The sequence below is a fragment of the Poecilia reticulata genome, chromosome 11 (genome assembly GCF_904066995.2).
Source record: "Poecilia reticulata chromosome 11, P_reticulata-male-v2, whole genome shotgun sequence".
Taxonomy (NCBI): domain Eukaryota; kingdom Metazoa; phylum Chordata; class Actinopteri; order Cyprinodontiformes; family Poeciliidae; genus Poecilia; species Poecilia reticulata.
The window spans coordinates 4058680-4079801 of NC_088840.1; the positions used below are offsets into that span (position 1 = coordinate 4058680).

Below are 21122 nucleotides of genomic sequence, written 5' to 3' on the forward strand. Positions count from 1 at the left end.
GCCGCAGACTGCTTTTTTTGTTGTTAAAATATGTATTTTGTGCTTTTCTGGTTTATTGAAGTTGGTATAGAGATGGATAACCTCGTTTTAACCTCGTTTTCCTGTATTTAAAGTGCAACAGGGAATGAAGAGCTGGAGTTTATTTAGTTGTTTTTGGCCTTGAAAGCAGACAGAGCGTCTGTTTATTGGACAGCCACTTTGAGAAACGCAGGAACTATAAAATTGGAATTAATGATGCCATTATCATATTGACCTTTTGGTACATCTTGTTCTTTAAACTAAATCAACAAGTTTGAATTACATCAAATAAGTCAAATTACAGACCTGAAACCCAGACCATCAACTTTATTACTCATAAAAACACATTTTAGTGTTCGAATATGTTGGACTAAATCACAAAGCTTAGCATTAGCAACAAGTCTGGCTGTTGGAAGGCCAAAACCGGATGTGTTTACACCAGATCAACTTCCTCCAACCTTAGAATCGAACACTTCATTCATATTGATCCATTACAGGTCGATCATGATCTAAACTAGCTAAACTTCTGCTTAGCTAGAGCAGCAAAACTAGCTAGATAGCGAGTTACCTCCAATTTTTAGCCCTGGAGTTTTTCCTCTTATACTTTAGGTGTATAAAAATAAGTGGCGGAGCTGGACCAAGAAAGAAACATATAAAGAATTCTTAATATATTTGCAAATAAAAATATGTTTTGGGTTTTTGTAGTAGGTTGGTCATTTTGACTGAAAAAGTGTGAGCACTCCTGATCCGCCACATAAAATCTCGATAAAATACAATCAGCTTTGAGGTCATAATGTAACAAAATTAGAAAAAGTTGAAGCGGCGTGAGCACCGCTACGGTGTTTACGCATTTTGCCATTGATTGACAGAGGATTGGAAATCATTACCGGTTTCTATCCGTTCATCTTCTCTCCCTCCATCCAGCCTCTTCACCTCCGCCCGTGTTCATGTTTTGAAGAGTCGTGGAGTGCTCTCCCGTTTCCCCCCTCAGTCGGACGGGTACGGCGCTGAGCAGCACTGTTAAGAGCCTCAATAAGCGCATGTAAGCATCTTAACCTCTATTTTGCCCGGTTGTGAGTGCAGCTCGGCGACAACAGGCCAAACAAAAGCTTTACATGCAGACCCCGATCCAACCGGGCGCTCAGCTGCTCAGAAACAGGAAAACACACACGGAGGGAACAAAGGCTGGAGGAAAAGAGAGAGAGGAAGAGAGAGAGAGGACTATTATTTGAGTAAATAGAAGTCAGATAGTGAGCAGGAGGGGAATGAAAGCGGCGGAGCTTGTTCTGGATGAGTAATGCAGGCTGTGGAGCAGAGGTGTCCTGTGTACAGATGAGCTGGGACTGTGGCACCACAACTGTTTGCTTCAACACAACTGTCACTTCCTCCTGCCACAGTCTGCTGCTGACGCCGCTGACTCAGGTAGCGGCACGCAGCCGGGTCTGCTGGTTTAGGTGGTGCTCTCTCTGAATGCTCTTGCTGAATTTGCTGGAGCCGACAGTGACGTGATTAAACACGCCCTGTAGTGGACCAGATAGACTCGGATTCCTCTGTCCTGCAGTTTCATGTTTCAACATCAAGCAGTGAAAACTGTGGATGAAACTAGAAACGGTCTCATCACCAGTTTGGTTTCAGATGTTTTAAAACGAAACAAAAAAGGCAATCAATCATTATCAATATCAACTGATACTTGGCGTTTTGACGACTGCCAAAACACAAAGTCATCTTGGTGTTTTGGCAGATGTGCGGTTTACAACAGTAAAGGCAGCGATGGTGGCAGAGAGATGCGGCTATTTGGCGTTCGTTGGACCGGCTGCAGCACCTCATTTTATTCTCCATGCTTTCCATGTAAGCCAAAAAAAGAACAAAGTGGTGCTGGGTCACACACAATCGCAGCGTTTTTAAATTACATGAATTATTAATATTTTTATATTAAATATTTGTTTTTGTGTATATATGTGATCATAACCAAGGTTATTGTAGTTTTCATTGACTGAAGTGAATAGAAATTAATGGGGAAAAACAACTAACTGTGACTACACGGTGCAGAGTTGACTGAAATACACTGAAATCCTTCGTTTTGATGTTTATGAATCTGTTAGTCTTTCAAACTGATGTCAGATTGATTTTTAAATCTTTTAAATTGACTAAAATAAATTATTTTTACATTTATTTTACATTTTTTCATTAATTTCCTTCCATACAAGCAGTCTGTATCAGCTACTGTTCAACAATAATTGAATAAATGGGAAATAAATGTCAATGTAAACATGGTCACAATCCAAAACTATGACCTGTTTTAATTCTGCACCTAAAAATGAACCAAAATCTGAGAAAACTAAAACTACTACTATTTAAATAATAAGTAATAAAAACTCTCAAACACACTCTAAAAGCTATGACTGAAGTAGACAGACAAGTCACAACAATATAAAACTGAACAGTGGAAAACTCTCCTGACCACAACTACGATCATGATACTTTCAGTATCATGATGATTCTGAATGTATCAGAATCATCATGATACTTTCAGTATCATGATGATTCTGAATGTATCAGAATCATTATGTTTTACATTTTCACACAGTTTACATAAAGCCATACAGCATAACTCATACAGTCAGTCTGATGGCATAGAGTCGTCACTCCTGTTCTCTTAAGTGCTTGTGTCAGAAATCCGGTCCTCCATAAAGCTGGACATGACATCTTTGTTAGCATGGCGCTAATTTGTTCGTTCTTCCTGTAACACTGAGGAGCGACTCCTCACCATCTGACCCGACAGCCGTGGCGACACGTCAACACGACCCAGTCGGTGTGCGCTGGCTGCTTTTCCACATGCAGTCACACGATTATTCTGAAGGAGGTGCTGAACCCAGTTTGATCCCCAAATTGTCGCTCCATCTTACAGCCGACTTACTTTGGAGTTCCCTCCCCCAGTTGCCGTGGCGACGTCCGCCTAAGCTCTTTGCCTCTGCGGGTTCTGATCAGAGAACAGCATGCTAACACCAAACCAGGCGCTCGTGTTACATAACATGTGGACAGAGCTCTTTTACCCACTCCGTCCCGTTGCCCAGACAGCACCCAGTGGAGCAGTGACATTACTGCTCACTGATCCTCAGTCACCAGGATTTACTGCCTTGAACTTTTGACTCATTTGTGATTTTATAGCGATTGGTTTTGTGTCACTTTGCAGGATTTTTAATGTGAGATACTGACCTGCAGTGGTGCATAATTGGCATGTGGAAAGTGAAGTCTACAAATGTTTAACAAGCTAAACTCTAAAGAGTGTAGCGTTCACCTAGGACTGATGTACTGACCGGGTCCGCTGTCGTAGTCGTGGTTTAATATTTGCAGGTTTTTCTATGGAATGTGATTTGAGGAAAATCTGTCTGAAGAAAAACAGAAAACCTTTTTGAGAACATGATGGTCATATTTTTTTCACATGGGATGATATTAGTTTCCAGCCTAACAAAAAGAAAAATAGATCTACGTTTAGTGTCATCCCATAAAAAAAAACATTTTAAAAAAAGAAAATCTTAAGTTGTTTCTTTATCATTTCCAATCAATGTTTTCTAAAGGCTCACTATGGAAAGCCCAAAGAGCCAGTTGTGGCTCCAGAGCCACATGTTGCAGATCTCTGGTTTAGATTGAAACAGATTCATGTTAGGATGGCCTAGTCAAACTCCAAACCTGTCCAATTTCAAATCTGTGCAAGGATTTTGAGATTGACTCCCACCAACACTCTCCATTCAGTTTTGTGACCTGAAATACGCAATGGAGTGTTATAGATCAGATCGCCTTATATTTTAATCATTTAGAAACCATGAAGTATTTTTGTTCCACTTGTTGAATATGTACCGTCTTGAGTGGATCCATCGCATAAAATCCCAATGAATTACAGTAAACTGTTCGGTCGTAGCATGGCGATAAGGGGAGACCTGCGTTGGGGTTTTCTCACCATCTTTGTCGCCTTTGACACTTGACCGACTCCCAAACTGTGCCAAAGTTTGAAGTATTTTAAAATCAGACAGATGTTTGGAGTCATGTAATATAGAGGTGGATGTGATGACGTTGGATTCTCAGGTTCTGACTGTATCTAAGCCTCTGGTGTGTAACCTGAGTGTTGCCTGTTCGACCTGCAGACAGCCGGTTTGCTTTAACATGAGAACCGAGGACGTAGCGGAAACTCTGAGACCTGCTGACACTTGACTCAACACAACAGGGAACACACAGTGGATGAAGCCATCTTCATCACTCGCGTCCTCTCGGGTCCGCACATGTTCGCCAAGACGCTTAGCCAAAGGCAGAAGTCTTCATCTGCTAGATCCAGCACTGGTCCACCTGTGATGCCTCCACAACAAAATGAGCTCCATGTTTATTTAGCTGAGTGTATTTTTGAACAGTGGTAGATCACGATCGACCACTTTGCCACGGTGCAGCGTTCGCCGGCCGCATTTCCCAGCTGATTGCCTCTACCGGCACTCCGGGACGGCAGAGCGAGAGAAACTCTGGAGCGAGTGTTTTTCGGCCTGTGGGTGTGTGTGACTGTGCTGCGTGTGTGTGGGAGTTCATCAGCAGACTAACCATCCTCTTTTGTTCACTTTTAATGTGGAAAAAATGTATCCCCGCTTTTAGAACCAATGTAGGCCTACCTATAATTTGCGCATCTCCTAGCAACAGGACTTTGAACAAACTAAATATATCCACTTGCCAAGGTGTCACTAAAGGCTCGACGATGCCAGTTATGAAGTGGTTGTTTTGAACACAGTATGTGCATTCTGTTGTCTCAGCAGAGGTCTGTTTTATTTCACCAAATGGTTGACGTAGGACGTCATGTTAGAGTTTTAGAAGCTGCTGAATTAAATAACAAAACCTTTATTTTTTTGATTTTGCATTCATACACAGAAAGCTTTGATATCAGAGTATCTCCACCAGTTGAGGGCAGGCAGCATGGATGGAGCAAACTTGGTCACGGGAAGGGCTGCGTTTTGCACAGCTGAATGGTTGCCGTGGGAGATTAACATATTCCTCAAACCTGCCTGAAAGAATCAACACAACACTCCAAGTGTGTTTCTGATGAGCGAGTGACATCATGACATGATGTAATGCTAAGAAAATATTTTATATAATTTCCCCCCTTTAAACTGAATTTTGTGGCTATAAAGTGACAAAATGTGACAAAGTTCAATGTCACTACAGATTATTAATTTTATATAAAATGGGCAGTTCAGTCTGAACTTTAATCCTGTTGTAAAACAACAAAATGTTTTTAGAAATGAAGTTGGAAAACTCTCATGTAGACTCGTCCTTGTTGAGAGGTGAAGTGTGCTTCATCCGGACGGGGAGCTGAATGCCATCTCTCCTCTGGGGCCCCCAGCTTCCACAGGGCCCCTCTTTGTCCTGCTCTCTCTCTCTGTCGCTGTACTCAGCAGCCCGGCTCACCGGCAGCAGCGAACGCAGCTCCGCTCTGCCATCAGGCTGTCACAGCGCCGGTGACTCATGGTGTTTATCGCAGCCGCGGGCGTGAAGCTAGAAACCATACACCAGCCGGCCCCGTGCATCTGCGCTGCGACCTGAGCGTGTGCCACTGTGAAACCGAAAAGAGCCGTCATCAGGTGATCGTGGGCTCACCGTTCGGAGCGCTGACTCCGTCAGGCTTGTTGTTTAGAGCAGATCGTTGCGTCTCGATCGGCGCCGGAGCCAAACATGGGGCCACTTCAGGAGCCGGTGGCACACGGCAGGGAAATCCAATTGAAGTAACTCTGTGTTTCCTGATTGGCTGTGACAGCAGGGATGGTGCATCTACTTGACAACGGACGTCTGTGTGTGTTTGACACCGTTTTCTAAAACAAACAAGTTCTTCATGCATGAGATTAAAAGGAGGGGAATCAGTATAATATTTAGAATTAAGCTCTCCGTCTCTCTCCGTCTCTCTCCGTCTCTCTCTCTCCGTCTCTCTCTCCGTCTCTCTCACCATCTCTCTCTCTCCGTCTCTCTGTCCATCTCTCTCTCTCCGTCTCTCTCTCTCCGTCTCTCTGTCCATCTCTCTCTCTCCGTCTGTTGAAAAATGTCTAAAGAAAAACCGTTTTGTCTCTGAGGAGCTGTGTGTTTGGCTAATCATGGTCTGAAGGATTTGATGAACATTGATGTAAAGATGTGCGCTCTTGTTTTTGTCTCCTGTTTCTCAGACGTGCTGGTGAACGGGAAGCCGTGCGACTGCGACGTGGTGGCAGACTGCAGAGTGGGCGACGCCGTGACACTGGAGGTTAAACTGACCAACCTGAACAAGAACCCGGTGGGCCCGCTGTCTCTGACCGTGATGCCGTATCAGGACTACCAGAACGGGGTCCAAAACTACGACCTGGACGAAGCGGTCACCTTCGTCGGCTCCAACACCTTCTTCATCGACGTGGTCAGTCTGTTTCAGAACAAACCCTGTAGGCGGTTCGGTCAGTAAAGCCACAGGCAGTTTGCCAAACCTATTCATACTGACCAAGATACAGGTCCAATATCTGACACCGAGCCACCGGACTGGACCGGACCGGATTTAAACATTGTTACTGTTTAAATGCTCACACACCTGACCAGCTACCTACCACCTTATCAGGGATTTTAGATTTGTTTTTTAAAAAAAGGAGGATCAGATCTAGATCTGTAATTTATTATCATATTGATTGATTGAAGGCTTGCAGTAAGCTTCCTTAAATCCTCCGTTTGCTAAGAATAGGCTGATCGTTTCAAACGGAACGCTTCTTTAAATAATTAGATCTGACTAAGGGCCTCTGTAGTTACATCCTGTGCTGCATGAAGTAACCAGTGTGGAAAACCTTTAATAGAATCTTTATTGGCAGACTTGACCAATAAAGATGATACTGGTTTTAAAAACACACAACTCATTCCACTCATTTAAAGTTAAAAGTGTGCTAAGAGGAAGTAAAAAAAAAAGTCACAACAAAGTTTAATCTTTAAAAAGACAGAAGATGTCAGTGAATACAGAACGGGTCCGAATTAAGAGCTAACCGCTTCTAATTGGTGTCGGGATGAGGGACTGAGAGCGTTCACGTTGTGTTTCCCAGCTGAGTTACCATGGTAACATGCTGAGGAGACAGACACATGCTCCGGTTCAGCCGGGCCCGATGCCGACATGCAGCCTGATGTTGGACAGCTGGCTTGGCGAGGAACCTCGAAATAAATGAGGCTCATTTCAACATGTCTGCACAACGCACACACACACATACACACACATACACACACTGTGTGTTTTCACTCAGGACACACAACTGTTTTTAGAAATAGAGAAACCAGTTAAAGAGCAATAAAAATATTTGTTGGCAGTGAAACTCCTACAGTTCAACTGTGTTACTTAAAATCCTTAAACTAAAAGTTTTTGCACAGAATGGAACCAAGAAGCGAAAGAAAGAAAAAACCTTTTCTGAGTGTCAAACACACTGCAGGCGGATAAAAGAGACTGTTAGAAACAAAACAAAGAGCTTTGAGTCTGAAAGGAAGATGAAAGGATGAAAAAAGAATCCCAATGAATGTGTGAGCGGCTTCATTTTGGTGATTGTTCTCACCTTTTTTTCTCTTTTTACAGCAAAAGCAACATCTCACTCTTACCATGGAGATGTTGGAGATAGAAGAAAAAAAAGGCGTAAATTTCAGCCAAAAACTCAGAAAACTGTATTATTAAAATTTTTAAGAACCTGAAGTCAAAGTTTACTTAAAAAAAACTCAGAAATGTTGAGATTAATCTCGTCAAACTTCAGGAAAAAACGTGGAAATCTCTGAACGTCAGACGTTTGTGAGGGAAAAAAAACCTTTTTTGAGGAGAAATTTTGATATGAATCCCAAACATTTTGTAGAAAGAACTTGGAATATCTTGAGTTTAAGAAGTCGTAAAATTTCAACTTTTGAACTTTTTTTTTTTTTTTTTTTTACTAAATTTCAGGGATTTTTTTCTAAAAAGTCTTTGACTTTTCAAGCTATGAAATGTGCAAATTTTTTCAAGAAAATGTACAAAAATGTTTTTTGTTTTGTTTTGTTTTCTATCTACAATGACCCTGACACACTGTCATCCTCTCTGCTGGTGTGCCCGGTTGAATTCAAAGTCAAAGTCAAAAATATTTTATGAATCCGAAGGAGAAATGTTGTAACTCATTAATTAAGACTCATCAAAGATTTATTGAAGATCGTTCATGTAGAAATGACAGCAGGGTGTCCGCTAACAGCTCTTGTTTCCGTCGCAGGTTAAACCCAGGGAGAGCTCGGTGTGTGAGGGCGCCCTGCTCTTCCTCTACACCGGAGACTTCTACCTCAACATGAAGGTTCAGGACGACAGCGCCCGGCGGGAGCTTCCTCTGGCCTGGTTCACCCTGCCTGGCGTCCACGTCAGGGCCCAGGACACGCCGCTGCAGGCCGGGGCCTAACGGACCCAAACAGCTAAACGTAGCACAATGTGGTGCAGATGTAACAGCCTGGATGTGACTTCGTTACAGGTTTCTGCTTCTGTTTGAAGGAATCGACACAACCTGCTCACCGGAGGACATGTTTTCAAAAGCTAAACTGACACTGATGATGAAAATCAAACTGACTTTATCTTTCATTACAGGAAGCAGGAGTTAGCTTAGCACTGTGAGCTCTGCTGAGTCGACTTCCTCCCTCAGAGCCCACATGATTATCCCCTCTGTGAAACCGCTCTGTTTCAACAGCTCTATACTTTTTTTTTTTTTTTTTTGTGTACGGCTGCAGAATCATAAGGCATCGAGATATTGATTTATTTAATTAGCTGTGTGACTGGTCTGATTATGCTGATGATAAACTGCTGTAAATAAATGCTAGAAAAAGTGACATGTTGGTCAGTTTGCCTTGTTTCATCCGTCATAAACAGTCTTAGTGTTTATATTGATCACATCCAGTCAATCAGTCAGTCAATCAATTGTTATTCCAGACAAAAATAGGAGTAAAACAAACGCATACAAAAAGATAAAATAGATGACAGCTCTTAAAAAACCCACAGCAACCAATATCTGAAGTTTTATCAACTGACTAGTGGGGAAAAACTAACATTACAAAAGAAACTGAAGCAGTTGATGTTATGCTGGTTTTCAGTGTTTATCTTTCAGGTTTTGGGGTTCAGACTCCTTCAGACTAGCCAGCTGAAATTAGCAAACACCTGGTGGAGCTGAGCGTCTGCTGAGCTCATAGGAGCTGCTGCTCAGTGAGACGCTGAAAAACATTGTTCAAGTGTCATAGAGGAGCCATACCTGTTCATATTTTGAATTCTCAAAACTTTTCTTCTGTTACTTAAAAAAATGAAATAAAATTTCTTATCAGACGTTATCGCTACGTCATCAGGTACTCAGTGTTTATGTTCTGACCAGAGTCGGTCATCAATCAGTTTGTGATGACAGACATTTTGTGTGTGTGTTTTTGGGCTGTTTCCACTGAGAACTGAACCTGGGCAGAAGGAATCCCCCCAGGATCGCAGCTGTAGAGTCCAACATGCAGCAGGAATATTCATGCAAACCAACTTCCAAAGAAAGCAGAGTTCAGTCAAATCCGTCTCTGTTCCATCTCTTCGTCCCGGTGACCTGGACATGCAGACCATCAGAGGAGCGCAGCAGACGGAGGTGTGTGTGCAGAAGGAAGAGGAGCACTCTGACACCTGCAGGGCTCTCTGACATCCCTGGTTCTTCAAGCAGAGCCTGGCAGAGGACAGAGTAACCACACACACACACACACACTCTTCCTTTCAACAGAATACAGACCGATCCGGAGTGAGGTTCTTCCAAATGTAAAGAAAACCCAACACTCTCTCAGAGAGAATCCTCCACCATCAGACCAGATGTTAAAGCAGTTCACACGCTGTGTCCTGACGTACCATACTGTATGTTCAGCGCCATTACCATGGAGACAATCCTGAACAGTTGCCATTATTAAACTTTGCTATCAGAGCATCTCCAGAAATACACCAGGAGTCCTGGAGGTGGGAGCTTCAGACCGAAACATGAATCAGACGTCAGCCGTGTTGATGGCCAACCTCCGCTTCTTTATTGCAACCCAAACGTTGATAAGATGTCTGCAGAGGAGAAAGAGAGGGAGGAAAAAACAAATCTTTAATGGCTTTAATGGAGTTCTGGAAAAAGGGAGGACGCCGGTGCATTAGCAGGCCTGACAAAGAAAAAGGAAACGGAACATTTAGTGAAGTACAAGTTCATAAAAGCTGCTGCGCTTCCTGCTCGGGTCGCTCAGTTCACTGTGTTCCAGCAAAGCTTTCCTCATTCTGATAACAGAAAATGCTACTAACATAAATACAGTAATGCTGATGTAACAATGATAGTTATTGTTATTAGACAGTAAATCATTCAGGTAAATATCAAACCTTTCTACCAAAACAGAAAGTTTTGGCATTTATTTTATTATTTGCGTTTTCCGTCACTCAGCTCCTGCAGACTAGCGGCAGCAGCAGTTAGCACATCTGCTGAGCTCATGATGCAAACTGCTTTTTAGCCCAATGCTCCTAAGATGAGTTATAAATGGCAGTTATCAACTCCACTGAAGGCGGAGCTTCTTAAAGAGACAGAGGCCCAATTTCTAGTCATCAAACTGTAAAGTTAAGGTTCTTTTAACTTGTGTTTTATACATAGAGCATTTTTGTAACAACTGAAGGTAATATAGTAACTTGATAGTGTTATAAAATGACATGTTCCAGGAAAATATATGTCACCTCCCGCACCGTCCCTTAAGGGGTTAATAGAGGAGCTGCAAAAGCAAACGAGGCGGATTAGCAGAGCTGACCAACAGCTGATGATGTCAACCGGGACAACAGCATTTCATTTCTATTTGAATAAAGTATTTCTGAATGAAATGAAGCAAATCTACAGTTATAAAGTAGTAGTTTCAAATATTCCAACAGTTTTTATTTTTAAAGTTCTTCTGTAATAATAATGAAGATAAACTCTGGTGTTGATTCGGTCTTCAGCTGCTGAAGGCGGTCTCCGTCCAGCAGGTGTTCTGCAGCTCTCCATCCCATCTCTTAATCTTTATTTGCATGAAAAATAAATGATTTATTATCCACAATATGATCAGACTTAATGCTTGTTTAAACAGCTTTCTGCTCCGTCCATTATGGAACATGAAACCATCCACGATGTACAATATCATCATTAATGTTCCAGGTTGGTGATGAGATCACTTCTAAACATTTCCACCTGTAGAGTCATAGTTATATTGTCCAATTTCATTCATATTTTGTACGTTAAAATACCTTAAAGTTCTGAGGATCCCTTTAATTCTGTGAGAATCAAAAAGTAACGTTTTAATTTGTAAAAATACACTTTTAAGTACCAGAAACGATAACGAAAAGTGTTCTGCATATTCCAAGAAAAATAGTAGAAGATTTTTGAAAGAGCAATAAAACTGCACAGCAAAGTTCATAAAGGAACATATAAGTTACAAGAAAGTATTAGAAAGTTTAGTGAAAAGCAACATGTGAGATTTAAGTTTCCAGTAACTTGATTAAATCCATGAAAATATTCTGAGAGCACTTTGAGCTGCTTTTATTATGAAGGGTGCTTTATAAATTTGATTGATTGATTGATTGATTGATTGATTGTTTGATTGATTGATTGATTGATTGATTGATTGATTGATTGATCGTTCCTTTCTATTCCAAGAGAGTTTCCAACAAGCATCCCAAGTGTTCTGAACAAGCATCTGTCAATAATCAAGGAAGCAACCTGGAGTTCACAGCAACATCCCAGGATAGACTCAGAAAATGACCCAGAAAACTAATGAAAAGGCCCCTGGAGGTAGTTTGTAGGAAGAGCAACTTGTAACTTTTGGAGAAGCAATTTGTAAACTCTATGAAAATCTCAGAAAATCAAAGAACTTGTAAGATTCAAAATCATCAGGTACCATGTTTGTGTTGAAGAAAGAAGTGAATTCATAAGTGGAGGATTAGATCCTGGCACAGGATCAGGGTTCAGTCTTTACAAAGGTTGATTCAGTGAAGTTTAACTGAGCTCTGCGAACACAAAGCTCAGGTTTAGATACGTCCAACTGTTACAAACCGGGTCAATTGGAGAAAATTTGTGGGAAATACATCTATAAGTTCCATAAAAGTACTTTATGAATGTCATCTAAGTTCAGGTCAGTGGCGCAACTACACATTATTCAGGTGGATGCGAAAACATAGATCGGCGCCCCCCCCCCCGCCGCCCCCCCGGCCCCCGCCGAGGGAAGGAACGTCAGGGTGAAGGAGCGACGCTCACTCGCAAGTTCCTTCATCTGTAAGTTTTCACTTCTGAGAAACTTAAAACTATAAATTCCAGAAAATCCTTTAGATTTAATCAAAATAAAAAATGTAAAAAAAAATAAATAAATACAGTGAAGCTTAACGTGAATGATCCAAACAGCACCGAGCTGCTTGCTGTCTGTTGAACTGTTATTCAGCACCGCGGTCAGCGCCCGGGCTGCGCGCGCGCTTTCATCATCTTCACCTGCGGAATCACAACAGCGCGCGACCAATTAAACCCAAGTGGACCCCTCTCCCTGCACGCGACGGGAAGCGGTGGTCACAGTGGGAGGGGTCACGCGCATCCACTGGGGAAAGAAAAAAATTAAATCAGAAAAAAAAAAAAAAAAAAGCCTGAACTGCTCAGACCTGAAGTGAATCGTGACACTCGAAACAGAAACACAGACGTGAGGAGCGACGCCCACCGATCAGATGGAGACGTTCAAATGTGGAGCTCTGAGCGTGAAAATGTGAGCAGCTTGTGACGCGTCGGGATAACTAAAGCCATTTATTTATTTATTTTTATTTATTTCTTGTCTTTTCCTTTTTGTGTTTTTCCTTCCCTTGAACACTCGCCGAGGCGCTCAGCTCAAAGTCCGGCCATCGGGAGCTTGTGGATGTGCGCAACAGAGGATGAGTGGCGCTGCGGGCGCCGAACCCGCACTCCTCATCCGTCCCGCTTCTTTCCCGAACCTGGAAAGTACTTTTCTCTTCAATTCCAGCCTGAGCACGACCTGAAACTCAACACCTCGAAATCCGAGGAAGCTTGTCAGCGCGGAACCTGTTGTTCAGTTGGGGTTTTTCTCTCTCCTCCTCTTCTACAACAAAAGTACCTGGTTAAAAACTCGCAATAAACTAAACTGTTCGTTTCATCTTTTCCCCCCGACTCCATGAAAATCTACATTCTAACATTTTCTCCCACTTGCTGCTCTCTCCTCCACTCTGAGAGCGACTCGTGTCGTTTGGAAGAGTCAGCACATTTGGGATGAGGACGCTCTGTGGAAGCGGGGAAGATTCGCGGATTTCATGCAGAGGAAACTGATTCCCCCGCTCAGCAGCAGGGAGAATGGTTAGGGGGGGGGACGGGTCGCGTTCAGGGTAGAGGAGAAATAAGAAACTTAAAGCCGGGAGGGATGAAAAAATGACAAGTTTTAGGACATTTTTATTCAGATCACAGACAAAGTAAGAGAGGAGACACGGAAACAAAACTGAAGGAAATAGAAACAAATATCAACGCTGCTTTGTTTTTCTTTTATTATTATTATTATTAAAGACGTTTTTAAGGATCCACACAGCTTGTTGCGGAGGACAGAGCGACCAACAGGCGATCCGAAAAAGCAGCTTGTTGATGGCACTGCGCACCGGGAGGACTTGGTTCGGGCAGGTCTTGCGCAGGGTCTCTCGTCTTCAGGGCTCTTGGTCCAGGCGGTCCAGCAGTCTGTTGTGTCTCTCCGCGAACCAGGAGCAGGATCAGGGGCTCTGCCACCGGGACCACTACAAGGCGGGGGACTTCGGCGCCCCCCGTCCCCACGGCGCCCCCGCCTCCGGGCGCTGCCCACGCGGCTTCCCTTACGCCTGCTGCGCCTTCCCGGGTCACCCGAGGGGACATGAGACCCTCGGCCGCCGCTTCCTGTCGGCCATGAAGCGGCAAAACGTGCGGACCCTGTCGCTCATCGTCTGCACGTTCACGTACCTGCTGGTGGGGGCCGCCGTGTTCGACGCCCTGGAGTCCGAGTTCGAGATGCGCGAGAAGGAGCAGCTGGAGGCCGAGGAGAAGCGGCTGCAGGGGAAGTACAACATCAGCGAGGACGATTACCGCAAGCTGGAGAGCATCATCATGGAGGCCGAGCCGCACCGGGCCGGGGTGCAGTGGAAATTTGCGGGCTCTTTTTACTTTGCCATCACGGTCATAACCACCATAGGTAAGTCTGAGTGTGTGTATGTGTTTTGGGGGGGAGGAGAAATGGGTGTGTGTGTGTGTGTGTGTGTAATATTGTCACAGCTGCTCAGTGGACTTTGCATGAAACTAAATCGAGGCTGCAGGACTTTACGTCACATCACAGAGAACCCAGGCAACAAATCTTTGCATCAAGTTTTTTTTTTGCGAGCAACATGTTGCAGCCAACCGTCTCAGGTTTGAACGCATCGGACAACGTTTGCGGGCGTAATTGCGGTGGAACATTCAAAGCAAAGGACCGAGAGATTAGTTGACTTCACCGCAGAATCTTAACTTTTTGTTTTTCCCTCCATCCAGCCCGGCGGGATGTGGTGCTGAACGGACAGCTCATCTGAATTCAGCCCGCAGGCAGTGGCGTCACCAAGGGGGGGTGGATGGGGTGGATGTAATTGCTTCTTAATTTGCTGAGTCCCCTCACTGGTTCCCTTCTGACTAGACAGATAGTCACGTGTGTAGTTTATTATTTTAGTGTGAATTTAAGAAAGGAGGGAACAAGCTTCAGTGATGTGCAAGTTATTTATTCATTTATTTGTTTATTAACACAGATTATTAATTTATGATCTGTCAGAGATGGAAGTCTGCAACCTCAGAGAGTTCTCACACCTGAACGTGGGAAAATTTCAGCCTTTGCTGCATTTTCAGCTGCTGTGGTTCTCTTTCACACTGAACTATCAAATAAACCAAAACCTTAAAAAACCTGTTCCCCTCCTCACCTGTGGTGGCGCTGAAGAACACACTAAGCTTCCGTCTATGAACTGCAAACAATAATGGAGTGGTGTCAGATTTTAGCAGTTGTAGGATTTCTCTTGTCTTTGCTCTTGCATTGGTTTGGGTTGTATTTACCCATCATGCCCTGCACACCAGTCCGCTTCCTGCTTTCAGAGCGGTCTCCAGTCCACTTGGCATTCACATATGCATTTAACCCGCATCACAATTCACTTCAACCGAACCGAACCGAACCCTGGGTTTTTAGGCGGACCATAATTCACTTCTTTGGTCCTCATCAGACTTCGATTACGCGGTCAGACCTTCTCAAACCAAACAGAGTTTGATGGAAAGGGCTGGGCGGAAAACACCTGTAGACTGGTGAAGTCACGCTTTATTTTTTTAATCTAGATGAGCACAAAATCAAAGTCACTCCTGGTATTAACTCAATTTATAAAAAATGTTTTTATCCCAGATATTGGGGTGTACCATAACACCGGTGGATCTGTTTGATGCCAGTGGAAAAAATTAGATCATTATGTCATATGATGACATCATTGAACTAAGCCTGACCTGCTGTTGTTTACCAACCGCCATTAAAACAGAGAATCAGCTGGTGGGCTGTTCTGCTGTCTGGACTGAATTTCAGAGTTGGCTGCAGAAGCGTTTTGACCGCTGTAGCTCCTGAGCCCGCTGTTACCTGGCTGCTGCGCTCCTTTCGTCACAAACAGAAAGGTCAGTCTTTGCGAAAGAAAAGAAAAGTTTCTGAAACACAGATGTCTTTAACAAAAGTAAGTAAATAACTTGAAGCTTACCGCAGAGTTCAGGTTTATGAAACAGGAGGAAACATTTCAGTCTGTTATGTCTGCACCCGGTTTATTGGAGGTGCAGGGAAGCGACGGCTAATCAGAGGAAGCTAGCTAGCTAGCTGTAGCTAGCCACTTCTGCTAGTCTTTAGCAAAAGACTAGCAGAAGTGGCTAGTCTTTAGCAAACGTGCTTATAATGTGCACTTTTGGCCATTATGAATGAAAAAAAAGAAAATAATTTTTATTAAATTGATGTTTGAGTTAAAAAAAAATGAGGGGCAAACATTTTAAACATCTTGTAAAGCTAATATTCTGTTGAACCACAGCAGTCTGCTTCATTTTAGGGCATTAAATATTTTTTATTTAACTGTTTTTTATTGGTCAAATGTATTTATTTATTTATTTAATGTCGTCTGAGGCACTGACATTTTGTATGAATTTATATGTGATGATTATATTTTGTCTTCTAGTGAGTTTATAAAAGAAAGCAAGAAAACAACAACGCTATTTTGAAGTTACATATTTGTTTATCCAAGTTTTTTTTTTAAGTGGGATGTCATCTATGTTATCATTATTGAGGTATTTATAAAAATATATTGTAATTGCTTTTTTTGGGGGCTGGGGGGAGATTTATCACCCACCAGAAAGAACTCCTGAACTAGTGATTCTTTATTTTTTGTGTCTGCCCTGTGCTCTTCCCTCTTAGCCATGGCAAGATGTCCGCTCTTACTTACCGGTTCTACTCTGATTCCATTGTACTATAAAAAAAAACCCAACAGTTTTTAAAAAGACAGCAGCCCAATTTCAAGGAATTAAATTACAAAGTCAAATTTATGAAGTCATGCTTGATATGTAATGAGTTAACATAGCTATTTGATTGTGCTACAAAATGGCATATCAAGGCTGGAAAACACATAACACGGCCTCTTTAAAATAATTCTTTTTTTTTTCTTTTTTTGTTTTCTGTGAGTGACCCCCACCAGGGCGGCCCCTTTGAAAGCTTCCTGGTAAGCGGCCCTGGCTCCAGGCAGGCTGAGAAGAGCTCAGCATCCGAAACCTGACCTGTTTGCTTTTTCACAGCCGGCGGAGCGTGTTCACGCTTCGTTGTTCCCCGCCACAAACAAGTGGTGTGAGCGGGTTGTAAATGAAAGCTGCTTCACTTGGAGCATTGATCGTGTTACGCCTAGAAAACCTCTTTTTTTTTTCACTCCTGTATGATGCCTTGTGACATCATTTTTTTTCTTTGATGGATAAAAGTTTTTATCTTTTTTTTTTTCTTGGTCATCAACTTGTTGTTTTCTTAAAGTGAAGGGACCAAATTCTGATTGTCTGAGCTGATAATAAGGAAATAAAATCCAGCTGGAGAGGTTTAACAGGACATAAGAAGTATCAGCCTTTAGAGAGGGCAGTGGGTGCAGGAGGAAACGGGAAGTGGCGCCGCGGCCTGTCCTCCCCGTTCACCAGGCAACACTTGACGGGGACAACCGTTCGGCGCAGTGAAGGCGAATCCTCTGTTGTTTCTAGGTAAAATTTGTTGTAATATTCATATTTTGGGACTAGCTGAGGGCACATGTGGACATTTCCTGCAATAATGTTTATGAACAAGCTCCTGTGTGACAAAAAAAACAAAACACAAGAGTGAAGTCAAAAAGGTCAGGAGCAGAGCCCCACCGGTACAGAGGAAGGTAGAGCCACTTTCACACTAGCTGTGTTTCCATTGATGATATAATTGTGCAACTTGGAATTCCATTAATTCCATTAATAGAAATTTAGCAATTTAGAAACAGGCTCATGTTTTTTAAGTTTGAGGATTTTGTGGTTTTTCAGTCAGATCAAAATGAATGTATTTCAATGTGACTGACTGTGTGCAACTGTGGCTCTGTGGGAAGAGTAGTCATCTTGTGATCGGAAGGTTGTAGGTTCGATTCCAGCTTTCTCCTGCCACACTTGATCCTACTGATCTGCATTCTGCATATTGGTGTGTGTGAATGGGTGAATGTGACTCTAGTGTAAAGTGCTTTGAGTGGTCAAAATGATTGGTAAAGTGCTTTATAAGTTCAGTCCATTTATCACTTTGCGAAATGGAAACATTTTTTCACATCAACAACCGGATGTTACTACTGGAAGAAATAACAAAGAAGACAACAGGAAGTGGTACGAAGATGACAGAGCAGCATGTTCTTTTGAATGATGCATCTCCTGAACAAACTTTTTTCACGTGAGATTTTAATTGTGTTTAATGGAAACAACACATTTGGAATAATTTTTTTTTTTTTAGGTTAGTGGAATAAAGTTTTGCACATATTTTTTATGGAAACAATAACTGAAGCTACTAAACAGTGAAGCATTTATTTAAAAAAAAAAAATCCTGTAGAATAGAGGGTCCATCTCAAACACAGTCTATTTGAAATGGGAGATGGGTGTATTAGGATTATCTGGAAAGCAGATTTGTCCCCTTTTTCTCGATCAGATTTCCCAATCATTATTTTGTGCTCAGTGTGAAATGAGGCTCGGAGGCTCAGATAAAGAACCAGGCATGCTGAGCTGCATGCTGGCTCCCAGTTTGAGCTCTCCTGTATCTGTGTCTGTCATAAGTTCGCTAATAAAAACCTCGAGGGCCTTTTTAAAAAAAATTTAATTCGCTGTTCAGTATTCGCCGTAATCAGTCTGTTCCCTGAGTATAGTTACATAACCTACTAATGGGGGACAAATTAGAGGTCCAACAGGTTGTTGAATACGAGGGATTAGTAGATTATTTATGTGGAAATTTCACAAGAGTACTCCACAGACTCAAATCAGAAGAAGTGTGTTACATCCTGTTTGCTTCATCAGAATGAATGACTGCAGATAATGGCAGGTGAACCTGGAAGCACAGAGATAAGTAGCTGTGCTTCAGTTACAAATACGTGCAAAACTTTGTCTAGATTCCACTTATGTTGAAAATGACACAATTTTGGCATGGCTGTGTTTCCATTAAATAAGAACATGTGAATATGTTCATTCATTTTTCTTTGAAAGAACATGCTCCTCCTACTACTTCCTGTCGTCTTCTTCATTCCCACCAGTAGTAACATCCCGTTGTTGATCACATGACTTGCTTGGCACAAAAAAGTTTTTCCAATGCAGTTTTGTGAAATATACAAATTTTGATGTGGCCAAAAAAACCACTTCTTCATAGCGCAAAAACCTTTTATTTAAAAAAGTTTCAGCTTTTTCGAGTTTGCCATTTTTCCATTAAGGGGTTTTATTTACGTAATTCCAATTTACACAATTATATGGTCAATAGAAACACAGCCAGTGTTCCCTTGCAGCTGGGAGGTCCTCAGTTAGGATCCCAGCTTGGGGCCTTCCTGCGTTGAGTTTCTCCCCGTGGGTCAATCCGGGTACACTGGCTTCATTAGGTAAATTAGTCTCTTTAAATTCCCCCTGAGTGTGTGTGTGTGTGTGTGTGTGTGTGTGTGTGTGTGTGTGTGTGTGTGTGTGTGTGTGTGTGTGTGTGTGTGTGTGTGTGTGTGTGTGTGTGTGTGTGTGTGTGTGTGTGTGTGTGTGTGTGTGTGCATGGTTGTGTATTTTCCTGGAAGAACTGAACTGCCAACAAAGTTGTCGAGGTTTATCATTCCAAATGCTCTGCGGTCATAGAGATTTGGTGGAAAGCAATTCTAAAAATGTGTTAAACATTTTCAGTGGGAAACATGCAGCTAAGATGTGTGGGAGGTTGTAGGTTCGATTCCAGCTGTCGCGTCTCTATGTGTGCCTTGATGTGGCTCTTAACTCCAAGTTGCTTGCATACTGTATTCATGTTCCAGACGAACATCAACCCTCAACATGAGGCCAGAGCTACAGTGTATCTGTTAGAGCTGACTAAACAAAAATTTGAGTTGTTACTCTTTCCAATTCACCACTTTACCATTTTGTTCACTTATCTGCATAAACACTGATTATTTGGGAATAAAATATCAATACTTCATCAGTCCCTCCAAGGTCAAATCATTTTAGCTGAATTAATTACGTAGCAGATGATGGCTAAAAGTTTACTTTCACTTTCAGTGACTGCAAACTGAAGTAGTTTTGTGAAATAATTTGGCTTCTGCGTGCAAAACCACATTAATGTAAGCATCCAAAATAAATCTAGGATGTTTGGAAAAGCTGACATTAAAAAAAAATTGATTGGTTTAACAGCACTTAGGAAATGTTTGAAACAACTTTGAACTTAACTGTACATGTTATACGAGTTCATGTGATACTATAATATTAGCCTGGCATGCTACCATGCTAAAGGTTTCTGTAGTGTAGATGATATAAGCATTATTTTTTACATCATAATGTTTTTCAAGAGCACTTTTGTGGCATTTTACCATTATGCACTATTTTGTGTTGGCCTCTTATATAAAATCTGACTTGAACACATTCAAGGTTGCGGTTGTAACGTGTTTAAATGTGAAAAGTTAAACGGGAATGGATTAATTTGTGTGACACCTCAACAGGTCTGATCGGATGACTGAAATCAACAGTTCAGGTTGTGATGGATGTGCAGGGAGTGAGCGCAGCGTCAACAGGCCTGTGAGACACTAATGGAGATCCTCAGTGATTCAACGGCCGTAATAACAGTATTTGAAGCAGTCGTTACTGTCGTGGTGTTTTCCCGCAGAGTAAGAAAAAACCGACTCGTTAATAAACCGCACGACTGAAGCTTCACGTTTACCGAGGAATTAAAACATCTGTCATGTACAGATGTACAGATGGATGACGGACCCGATGAACGCATGTTGTCATCCTGGATGGAGACAAAACTAAATGATGTGAAATGTTTTCAGGATCCGGCCGTCAGGGTCCTTCTCATTTGGACCGACCTGAGAGTCAACGCTGTTTATTCCTCATGATTAACTGCGCCAAATGTGCGACACTTAGTGATGAAAGCATGCGGTGTTCTTGCTGAATGCAACGTTCAGAGGGAGAAAAGCAACCCCGGTGCTCTGTGGTGTATGTGTGCGCGCCCGTGCGTGTGTGTGTGTGTGTGTGTGAGTGTGTGTGCGCGTGTGTGTATGTATGTATACACACCCCTGCCTCTCTCGTCCCACTGAGCCGTGTTGCCGGGAGACTAAAGACAGCTTAAAAGGTGAAAGTCATCCCTGCTAAATGTCTGGAAATATCAACATGTGGATATACCGCAGATATGTTGAGCTCAGTATATGACCGACTGAAAACCAGCACGTGTGATATTTCTAAAAAAGTAGCTTGCAGCTTTTTCTATTAAGATACTCCACAAGTAAAACCATACAATTTTTCTTTGTGTAATGGAACAAGATTTAAAGGCCAGTCAAACTCACCAAGGTTCAGGAG

The 21122-nt window shown here is 42.4% G+C and overlaps 2 protein-coding genes across 3 annotated transcripts in view; both read left to right on the forward strand.

The window, feature by feature from the left end:
• The window catches only part of trappc9 (trafficking protein particle complex subunit 9), a 212070-nt gene extending 203205 nt beyond the window's left edge, over positions 1-8865 (forward strand). For both annotated transcript variants that reach the window (XM_008421345.3, XM_008421346.3), the window contains 2 exons: positions 6207-6430; positions 8265-8865. In XM_008421345.3, coding sequence (XP_008419567.1) covers positions 6207-6430; positions 8265-8444 — 404 coding nt within the window. In that variant the 3' untranslated portion in view covers positions 8445-8865. The remainder of the gene's footprint in view (positions 1-6206; positions 6431-8264) is intronic.
• Positions 8866-12572: 3707 nt separating this feature from the next.
• The window catches only part of kcnk9 (potassium channel, subfamily K, member 9), a 51027-nt gene continuing 42477 nt past the window's right edge, over positions 12573-21122 (forward strand). The window contains exon 1 of the mRNA XM_008421347.3: positions 12573-14235. Coding sequence (XP_008419569.1) covers positions 13662-14235 — 574 coding nt within the window. The 5' untranslated portion in view covers positions 12573-13661. The remainder of the gene's footprint in view (positions 14236-21122) is intronic.